This window comes from Megalops cyprinoides, chromosome 15 (assembly GCF_013368585.1).
Source record: "Megalops cyprinoides isolate fMegCyp1 chromosome 15, fMegCyp1.pri, whole genome shotgun sequence".
NCBI classification, from domain to species: Eukaryota; Metazoa; Chordata; class Actinopteri; order Elopiformes; family Megalopidae; genus Megalops; species Megalops cyprinoides.
The window spans coordinates 6,667,527-6,678,516 of record NC_050597.1 but is presented as its reverse complement, the minus strand read 5'-3'; the positions used below and the strand labels follow the sequence as shown (position 1 = coordinate 6,678,516).

General features: G+C 49.3%; 1 protein-coding gene across 11 annotated transcripts in view; it reads left to right on the top strand.

Moving 5' to 3' along the window:
- Positions 1-1,196: 1,196 nt before the first annotated feature.
- LOC118789730 (girdin-like) overlaps positions 1,197-10,990 on the top strand; it is a 69,094-nt gene continuing 59,300 nt past the window's right edge. For all 11 annotated transcript variants that reach the window (XM_036546314.1, XM_036546309.1, XM_036546306.1 and 8 more), the window contains exons 1-2: positions 1,197-1,477; positions 1,589-1,689. In XM_036546314.1, coding sequence (XP_036402207.1) covers positions 1,415-1,477; positions 1,589-1,689 — 164 coding nt within the window. In that variant the 5' untranslated portion in view covers positions 1,197-1,414. The remainder of the gene's footprint in view (positions 1,478-1,588; positions 1,690-10,990) is intronic.

The following is a 10,990-nucleotide window of genomic DNA, read 5'->3' as shown; positions in this document are numbered from 1 at the left end:
TGCCCTAAACCAACAACAAAAAAATTATGTATGATTCACACTGTTATTTGCAGGTCGTTGTTGATTTAGTATTTCGATGTTTACCGTTTTCTCAGGTGACTTCAGACAGCTCAGCTACTGCAGTGGTAAAAGTAAACAGCAGGTGGCACTGTTGTGCCTCACGCCAAATACCATCAAATGCCGGTCACATCCAAGTAGAGTAACAAAAGCTGCCCGAAATGTAGTTCGGTAATTACGGAGGGAGGGTTAATACTTTCATTACATAAAACGAAATCACACAGTATAGAGGTGCCATCATTTGTACAGTTTAATATCCATTCAGAAAGGAAAAAAAGATAGATTGTTAGCAAGCAGCAGCTTGCTGTTCATACATTTTAGACGGCGGTAATGGAGTGAGTGAATCACGTTGTCATGCACCAAATAAACTGAGAGATTCGGGGTGGAAGTAACAGGGGTAAAAATGCACTATTTTCTCGCTATAAGCTGAAAAGCAAGCCGTCTACGCTTTGGCGGAGGCAGACAAGCCCTGTATGGGTAAATCAGTGCCCCGAAGGGTTGAGGCAGTGCGGGGCGGAGAGGAAGGCGGCGCTTCGGCTTCGCACAGCTTCTCAGTCGGCTCGCAGCCGTTAGTTACTTGGCAGCCGGAGAGGGGAGCTGAGGATGCGGGCATTCCTTAGGAATCGTTAGCTATAGTGGTTAACGTTTGATAGTCCAAGCAATCGGTTAACCAGGTAGCCAGTCACATTGAATTACACGCACATTTTTTGTAAATTAAAAATTATCTACTGAACATATTTGAGATAGTTTGCCGGCCGGCTGAATATTTTGGACATTTTTAATGAATTTAAAGAATTTTCTGGCAGTCTGTTTGGTCTTTTTTAAATGAAAAGGATTCCTCGATTTTAAAAATCGATATCTTGATCCGGTCTTTGTATTTTCTACACAGTAAGTGATCGCGCACAGGGAAGACATTCCTCCGGCTCTGGCTGAATTTACGCTATTTGTCTGCGTTCAGACGGGAGCGAACCGAGTTCGCTTTAGCTAGCGTGTAGATAAAGAGAAATAGGGGATTTTTGAACAATGCAAACGCCTGCGACTGCATTCCTTTTTCATGTCAAGAAATGTCGCTGCCTTGTTGGCTAGCTAGTTGGTTAGTCTAGCTAGCTACCACCCTTTATGCAGTGCTGTCTTTCTAATATTGGGTTTTTAAGAAATGCTTGGATTTTTTTCTCCTCGGAAATGAGGGTCTTTTGCTGGCTATAATGCGGTCTACCACATGAGCAGCTACAGTAAGGTCGTCATCATTACTGGTATCGAGGAGAAAGAGGAGCCTTCAAAAATCCGTGGAAATACAGTAATCTGACATTTTCTAGGGATATCACCTCTGGCTACCTGGCCAGCGAACTGCCCAGAAATGGAATGCGAAGTATTCACGCCCTTGCTGGAGCAATTCTTGGCCACACCGTTGGTCACTTGGGTAAGAAAAAAAGTAACTAAATTTAAGCATTTTAGTGAAACTGATATCTGCACGCCCAAAGGTAACGCTCGTCATGAACTGTTGCTATTAACGATATTTTCCCTCATTTAGGTGAAGACATTCGGACAGTTGGGTGGAAAGGATGTGAACAAACTTTCGGAATACATCGATTTAGTGGACGGCATCTATTTAAACGAGATCATGCTACAGATGTAAGTAATTAGCTAGCTGTTGTTTAGTCGTTGTTTTAATGAGTGACACCAGCGTTTTTGGTTTATCATGCTACCAAGCTGCTTAGGCAGACGGGGTAAAAAGCTAACTGCATGCACTGTGATGTGCCGCATGAATGCTTTATGTAGTTGGCCATCAAGTGATCGTATTCACAAGGCAGATGCAGATATGCATTGCCATACTTTGTACTGGCTACCCAGCAATGCTGTTAATATAGCTGACTTTTAACCGTTTGTCGATTACCTTAACACTTAGTAAATTACTTTGTGGCGCATAAGTGACCCTGTTTTCCGAACCGCGGAGTGAGCCGGCTAAAAAAAACCCGCTAAACTGGCTAGCTTGTCAGCTTTGCCATCAGTGGCACTTAGCTCCCAAGCTAACCAGTAAATCAACAGTATCTGATCTGACACTCAGAGCCGTCAGTCACGTCTTAATGCTTGAATGCGAAGTGTCGTCCGAAGCCTGGCATACGCCCGGACGTGCTCTCCTGGTGTGGCTTTGCATACGCCGTGCAGAATGGGCTGTTTCTGATTCCGCTGTTATCCAGAACTCACATCACATTATCCAGAGCGATTTACGTATGTTATAATTTTTTACATGTTATACATTTATACAGCTGGATATTAACTGTGGCAATTGTGGGTTAAGTACCTTGCCCACGGGTACAGCAGAAATACCCCAGTAAGGAATTGAACCAGCAACCTTCGGGTACGACCCCTCCTCCTTACCACTATGATACACCGCTATACCCCAAATTACCAGAGTTTTCATTTCGCTCAGTCTTGTCAATGTTTACCGTTGTTTAGCTAATCAGCTAAACGGGCCAGTGTTTTCAGCGGCGTTGCTGAGGGCAATTTTCTAGCGAACGTTGGATAATCCGGTTTAATTCATTTCGGATTGTCCAAGTCGGTTTTAAGCGCAGAAAAGAGCTTTATGAGCATTTATTGGTTTTTAATTAGTCTGGATGTAACTTAATGTTGCCGCGCCGAATTGTCGCATGGACTTTAAGTAAAGCAAACAAAAGATTCCTTAGAAAAGTAAAGCGGAACAAATCCGTTTAGGGACGGAGTACGTTGCCAAGGCCGATGGACTTAACGCTAACTAGCTAAATAATGAGTTGACTGTTGTCGTTGCGAGTTGGATTGCAGCACAGGTTGTAGTTTTGTTTCTTGGCGCCAAGATGTATATGTGAATGCCGAGAGGCTTCAGTCAGGGTCTTGGCTGACGGTTGTGTCTGTTGACTACAAGTCATACCGTGAGTTCTTCAGGTATATAAAGTTAGTAGCTATCTATAGCATGACCGGGGTCTAAATTCCGTTGACAAAAAGCACAATCACCTCACAATCTCTTGGTGCGTGGGAATGTCTTTACTGGGTAGCATTATAATGCAATTTCAGTGGTATTAAGTGTTTACCTGTACTAACCTCACAAGCACATACCCGATTTTTCAATTCAGATATTTCTTTCAATTATATTTTCCCTGTTGTTGTTTTCAAAAAAGAATAATTTAGACTGACATTGGTGATGAATCGCTTGCTTCGTTCACTATATGCCTGTCTTATTACTCAGCTGAATCAACACCATTTGATATAAATGCATGACTTTGTTAAACACTGGCAGGTGTGTTGAAAAACTTATTCCAGGTGGGCTTTAGCCATATGGCTTATTTTAAAGACTCAGTAAACAGTCATTAGCTTGTGAAGCTGCCAGAGATTTTCGGGATCATTTAGATGAGCACCTTCGCGCTGACTGGGTGGAATTGCATATGGCCTGGCTGTACAGTGGTAAGACTGTGCCCATCACTAGAATGGTACATTATTTAATGTGGAGTACCAGTGGGGGCAGCAGTGTGGTGTAGCGGTAGGAGCAGGGCTTGTAACTGAAAGGTTGCTGGTTCAATTCCCCGCTGGGGCACTGCTCCTGTACCGTTGGGCAAGGTACTTAACCCACAACTGCCTCAGTGAATATCCAGCTGTATAAATGGATGAAATTGTGACCTGCGTTTATCACTCTGGATAAAAGTGTTTGCTAAATGACATTAGTGCAATGTGGTGTTATTTATCAATAAGGATGTTTCTGTGCTTCCTGGAGGGTGCAGGGGAAGGGAGATCTTTGTCCCCAGCATGGAGTTCACTTCCTCTGCAACGGCGATGCACAATTCCTTTATATACCCCTGCTAACAGGCCCAGCACGCTCATGCCGATTATAAGAGAGATGTATTCCATGTTCCCATGGTGATGAATGAACAACTGCGAGTGCCTTTGGTTTTTTTTTTTGGGAGGCAACTCCCCCCGGTCGCTGTGCGTTCAGCGCGGGTCAGCTGTTGCTGTTGGTGTGCTCGGTGCCGGGGAGACCCGCTCCTGAACAGAGGGGACATTGTGAGGCCATCCTGGCTGCGCAGCTGGAAACCGCCGTGTTCGCTGGCACGAGCGGGAGGCTTGTTTTTACACCGGAGGCTCTGTGTGTTAAAGGCGCTCTGTGTCCCGCGGAGGTCGCGATCGGCGGGGCGTGGCCCGTAAACTTCACGCCCAGAATGTCGAAGTTTGGAAAAACAGGTGAGCGGACCGAGCTGTGTGCGTCAAGCCTATGGTGAGGCTGATTTACTGCCCGGCAATTTGTGAGGCGAATTAGCGCGGCCCGTTGAGGGACCTCAGCCTTTGTCTGTGGAGAAGCGCTGTCACTGTGGGGCGTGAATGCATGGGGCTCCAGATATTGACGTCCTAATAACCGTTCAGCCGTGTCTCCTCAATGGGCCTCCTGACCCCGTGATGGGTGATTACCGAGAGAAATGGCTGGCAGATTGAGCCGGTCACGCTTTGAGCTCCGCTCTGTTAAAGGGCGTTTATCGGCGTCGCCGTGAGGGAACCGGCTCCAGACGGGCTGAAGAGCTGGCAGAGCAATGAGGAAGAAGCGTCGCGCCATCTCCGGGGCTTCAAACGGCCAGCCAGTCGGGGGGAGCACACTGCCCGGCGGTGCGTAGCACAGCGGGGTGTCTCATTAACACGCGTGCGCCGCACCTTTGACAGCAAGCTGGGAAAGAAGGAGCCAGGCGTTTCTCACCAGCGGAGCTGAGGGTGTCCGTTTTTTACACACCCGGTCGGGGCTGGAGTGTACGCACCTCTTTTGGCTTTTGAGACCCAGCCTGGGGTCATGTGTCAACACTGTGGCAGACAGACTCGGGAGCTGTGAGCCATGCAGGTGAAAGAGAGGTCGGCTGCAGTCAGTGAGCAGATAGGGGGCCCCTCCTGGCTGATGGGTGCTTACAGTAGGAGAGGCCCAGATGGCGGGGGTTGGATGCTCCAGGCTGCTGTGGCCTAATGACCAGCGCGGTCATTAGGCCTGCAGTCGGGCTCCACGCCGGATAGAGAGAGACAGAGAGAGAGAGAGGGAGAGAGAGGGATGTTGGTCAGTGTGTCAGGATGCATGAGGGAACACAGCAACCTCTGTCGCAACATGGCCGCCTCTCTGTCAGCTGCCAAATAAATCCTCCCGCCGGCGCCGCGTGCCAGAAAGAGCAGATCAGATGGGAAGTGGAATGAAGGGACAGCTCATGGTGTTTGTAGCCGCTGTGATTCCACACTGCAGGAGTTTCCCTGGGAAGATTCTGCGTGAGGTGGGAATTGCTGCTTCTGGGGCTCGGGATTTCCGTTTCGGTAGCATGTGCAGTTTCTCGTGCTGAGAATTATATGTTCCCATGGTTCCTGACCTTCCATATTTACAGAGATCTGCCCTGTTTCCCACTTCCATGGTCTACTTTGCCAAACTCCGTACTCCTCTTAGCCTCTCCCAATGCACAAGTGCCATTGTCACAAGGTCCATGAAGACTTGATTAATTACTGAATCAAGCACCCAACCGTTGTGCATAAGAGAGCACTCTCGCCTGCTGGTGAACACGGTCGTTAATTAGAGAGGAAGTCTCACGGCTGACGATGGGGGTCTTCACGCACTTTTCCCTCTCATTCCCAGCAGTGAAGTACAACCTCCCCGGGCTCGCTCCCTCTCTCCCTCTCAGCATGATGTTAGCGCAGCTTAGGCACAGGTGAGACAGGGTGAGAGACGGTATCATTTTAATGAACTGTCTAGACTGGCAAGCCCTGTCAAACAGCCCACGTTCATATCATCGCGCAGAGCTTTTTTTTTTTTTGCCAAAGTCGGGATGAGCGCCCTTAAGCTCGCCGTGATTGTGGGGCTGATCCGGGTGGGACTGGCCTCTGCCCGGTGTTTTCACAGAGCGGCACGTCCCCGTTTTTGGAAGGGGCATAGTTTGCATTCTTGTCAGAATCCTTGTGCGTACGTGTTGAATTCCCCAGTGCCAGTCCTTATCCCCAGGAGATGAAAGGCCTTAATAAGTGGCCACAGGCTGAGCAGAGGGTATTACTCCACCCCCCATCCCCCCACCCCATTGGTGTCTGTGGTTTTCCATCCCTCCACAGAGCTCTGGGGTCCTGGGTGTTAATGCTGAATGATCACCTCCACACCACTCCCTAATTCTCATAAGGCTGCTCTGGTCTGGGATATATTACCCTTCTGAAGCTGCCATGCCGTTACATTAACGTTTGAATATTTGGCAGATGCTCTGAGAGTGACTTACGAAACTGCATTTGATAGGGTTAGCCATAATATAAATGACAATAACAATGCGATGTAACATAGGCAGTTACCTGCGCAGATACTAAAACATTACTGCCGCCCTAGAAATGTAGTGCCACGGTGGGATTAAATTATGTCTAAGGACGTACAAGTTGAAGCTAGTACAGTACAACACTAATCTTAAACCGTATGCCCTGAAATGCCACCAGTTTGTGTCATCACTTCTCACATGTGTATTTGTGAGAAGAAATATTCATAAACCTTCGGCATCAGGGGAAATAAATACAAGCCCCGTGTGTTGGTAGTTCCTCTGGTGTCCTTTTGTACGGGAAGTGAGTGAATGTGATGAGCTGGAGGGCTTTCGCTTGCTTATTGCCAGTAAGTGTGTTTTCTGCAGCAGCAGGATTTTAACGGTTGCTGCACTGTGAGGTAAGCAAAACTCTGGAGACCAAGAGAAATCCGTTCTCATTAGACGGTTCTCCAGGGAGCGTGACTCTGTCAGAGTGCATTGTTTCCCATAAATTGTGTGGACATGGCGGTCTTAGGCATGGGTACTAGGAGGGGACGGCGTTATTCACACACTGGATTGGGGCACTGTAAATGGCCCAGCAGTCACTGACAGCTCCGTCTGTGACAGCTCCCTCTGCGACCGCTCTCTGTTTGATTGACGGCCCCTCGGTCAGCATGGTAGCCGTCTGCGTCTCATTGAAACGACACGCCGGCGGTGCAGGGGTCACGCCCCAGACTGCTTACGCAGAGTCCCCCGGGAGCTCCGCCTGTCCTGACGGCAGCGGCAGGGCCGGCACCAGCATCGCCTCCGAGCTGAGGTACAAACAGGGTCTGCCGAGGACAGCCACAGGGTTCTGAGGAGGCTGGTGCTCTCCCAGGCCACAGGGCCATGAGGGAGCTGGTGCTCTCCTAGGCCACAGGGCGGTGAGGGAGCTGGTGCTCGCCCAGGCTCCGGCCCCTGTGTGGTGGGGGCTGGTGTGATGAGTCATCCCCTGTCTCCAGGAGGCGACACTGGCATGGAGTTGTACCCGCGGGCTGGGCTCAGGGTGAAGCTCATGTGCTTTGGCATAAGTAGGTTACTCAGGGGTTGCTGGGGCGCGCGGGGCAACTGCTGCTCGTGAACCCCACTTTTATTCACGTGCAGTGCAGCGTTCTCTCCCTTTGCCTTACTGAGGGGCTCACTCAGGGAGGACGGTCCTGGGAAAATATCAGAACGTGTTTGGAACAAAGAGATTTTACAGTTTGTTTTTGCCATAATAGTATTACAATGTCAGTGTCACAATATTACGATGTCAAAGGAAATATTGGCTATGTCTAAACCATGCCAAAGCAGTTCTTTAAATAGAATTTAGATAGAATTTAGATTTTTTTTTTCCAAAAATTATGCTTTGTTGTGTGTGTGTTTTTGACATTGAGACTGTAAGCTTTGATGGCATTTCCAGCACAGTGCCGTTCAGATCCCAGCTGGTGATGCACTCTGAGCAGACACACCCACTTCCCCTGCTTCCGGACTTCAAGAGTTTATTATCCAGAAATGATCATGCAAAAAGGTAGGAAAAAAGGAATAATCATCATTGCTCTAATCAGAAGCTACCGCTGTTTGATATTCGCCCAAAAACATGATCAGCGGTGCTTTAATCTACTCGGGTCACAGAGGTGAAAAGGGCACCGTGTTCCTGGCCGTTGTGCCCCCCCTTTTTTGTGGCAGGCTGGGGCGGTTTTCTCCCTGTGTTTCGCCATGCTGATTAAATTAGCATCCGGAGGCACGCCGCTCTGTTTTGTTCGGCCGCTGCTCTGTGTTACAGGATTACGCCTCCCTCCCTGGTGTTTAATTAAAGGGGTTAAGTCGATCCCCCACCGCGCTCCTCCAAAGGGACCCCCCTGATCTGAGGGGGGAGGGGGTCACGGGGGTGGGGCCGTTCTTTCCGCGGTTTAAAAGGGCCGCGCTCTGGATTCGCCAAACGTGAAGGGTGTCTGTGCGGGGGACGGACGCAGGCCTCTCTGAGGGTCGTTAGGGCCTTAGCTTCCAGATCTCAGCGCGCGGGGGGAGGTGGAGCCGAACGCTGGCCTCATTTTACTCTGTTTTCATTGAGATTTACTGAGCTTTTCCGGCTGCGCGTGGGTTTGTGAGCGCGGAGCATAAAGCTCCATTCAGCGCGCGCGCTTTTGAAGCAGCGCATTGTGACCCTGCGTGCCAAAGCCGCGGCGTGGCTACAGAGGTTGCTTATTGCCGTGGAAAGTGTTACTCAAGGTTGCTTGTGCCGTTTTTATCAGGAGCCTGGCGCTGGGCCTGTGTTCTGAATGCGTGCTGGCATTGAGATGCGGCTCGGCGAGGGAACAGATAACCGTTTCATCCCGGGCCGTGGAGATACGGCTTCCGCCGGCTTTTCTGGGACAGGGTTAACAATGAGAGCTGCGCTGGGGCACGGCTCATTGGGAGTCAGCCCGATACATATGGGCTTCTGACATCAATGGCGGTGTTGTTTGAAATGGATCACAGATGCAGAAGCATTAGAACACGCACATGTGTGCACACGCAGACACACACGCGCACAAATGCACATGCACACACACACATATAAAGACACATGTGCGCGCGCGCACACACACACGCACACACACACCCCTGCACCAAAAAAATCCCAGGTTTCTCTGTTTACTTTCTTTCTGAAAAAAAAATTCCTGGGAAAGTGTCTTGCAGTCTTTTTTACGACTGTTTGCTGAGGACCCTAAACCCCCCCGCCCCTTGGAGGACTTTGAGCCCCTGCCCCCTCCTCAGTGGTGTCGACACGGCCTCGCTCACATCCCCGGTCAGATGTGCTCCAGTGCGGAATTAGGTCAGAGACCTGCCAAACACAAGCCATCTGTGCTGTCAGGGGATGTGTGCGGGGAGCAGCCGTGTGTGTCACAGTGTGTGTTTGAGTGGATTCCTCTCCGAGCATCATCGGCGCAGGAGGAAAAAAAAACCCCACGGAGCTTCACGAAAAAAGCCAAGGGTACCTGTGACCCACGAACGAGGAGATCATCAGCTTCTTTCCAGCAGCCCATTCCTCATATACCATCTGTGCCAGCTGTTCTTTAAACTGGGCAAAACGTACACCTTGATTCAGTTAACCGCTGTTTTTGGTTCTGTACTCTTAGAAGCAGTTCAGAGACAGTTCAGTCTTTTTAGAGGCTGCGCTTCTAAGCCGCAGAAGTGGTAAAGTTTGATCTGCATCATTAAATTAGTCTAAGTGATGGAATTTTCTTGATTAAATTGTTTTCTTTTGACTTATGCTTTGTATGTTGAGTCAAATATGTTCAGCTGGGGAAATTCAACATGAAACAGAAAAAACTGAGAAGGCTGTAATTGTGTTTGAAGATTCTGCCAGATTTCTGCGATACTGCACAATCTCAGCACTAATCTGCCTGTGGTTTTAGTATCCCATTGGCACAGTGATACACACTTATTTAAAATTGATTTTGCATAATGTCTTTTCCCAGCTAACAATTATGCGAAAGGTTACTGTGATGGCTGGAGGTCCATACAGAGGTCAGGCTTCCTCTCTGGGCTTCAATGGATCAGTCACAAGCACAAAGTTACCCAGCTGCCCTGGAGTGCGAATCGCCACACTTACAGTCACAGACAACAAAAGCAGTGGGCATCAGACTGGCAACGGGTGCGAATGTGGAGACGGTCTGAAGATCAATGCCTGTCAGGCCCGAATGAAAGGCCTAGTAATCCAATCAGATGTTGAAAGCTGTCCTCACATTTGAATAGTGTTTGTTATCTGTGTGCTGTGCCTCCCTCATGCAGATACAGTCATGATACCATCTGCGGTCATGTGTTCAGATGATGGCGTCTCCAGGCCAGAGGGCCAAACGTCTCTCTTGATTGTTGAAACAAGTTGACGCTGTTTTCTGCCTAAGGGGTTTTTACTCAGTAACCAAACCAGGGGATCGGGGTGGGGGTGGGGGGGGTGAGGTTACGGAAAAACGCAGGAGTAGAGCTAATTTGAAATTCTTTTGTACCTCCCCTTTTGGTGTACATAGGGAAGGGGATTGGCAGCTTAATTATGGTCTGTCATATGATGTGGGACAGGGAGCGCCGCTGTTGCGTTAGCTGGGCTTGTGGCTGTGTCGCAGTGAGCGGTGAGCAGCGAGCGGTGCTTTGGCTTGTTTGCATGTGAATGACTGAGGGCAGAGCAAGCAGGACTGCAGCAGGGAGAGAGAGAGAAGGACACTGAGTCTGTGTGTTTGGGGAGGGGGCAGCTGGCCGCTACAGGAAGGGCAGGAACGGCACAGGAAGCTCAGAAACGCTGGGGTTTGTAGAAGTGCCGGTGGACGCTGGCATAACACTTGTGTCTGCTGACTGAAAAGAGCGGCACAGCCTGTGTCATAAGCCTGGGAGACCGTGTGAGTTCACCACACTGCGTGTCAGTGTAGATTACAGTATGAAAAAAATGAATGAAAGCACCCTTGGTCAGCCCAGTTGTGGTCTGGTCACTTCAGCAGTGCCGATGTTAATATTGCTACTGAGAGAACTCGCCCCCTTCCTCTCAGCTTGGCCGTTCGGCCCTCTGACCAAGAGGATGTGAACGCCGAGCTGAAACCGCAGCTCAGGATAAAACCACATTCTCCACATTCCATGCAAATTACTGGGGGAAGGATTGTACCATGTGTTTTGTTCTTTCTTTTCGGTTA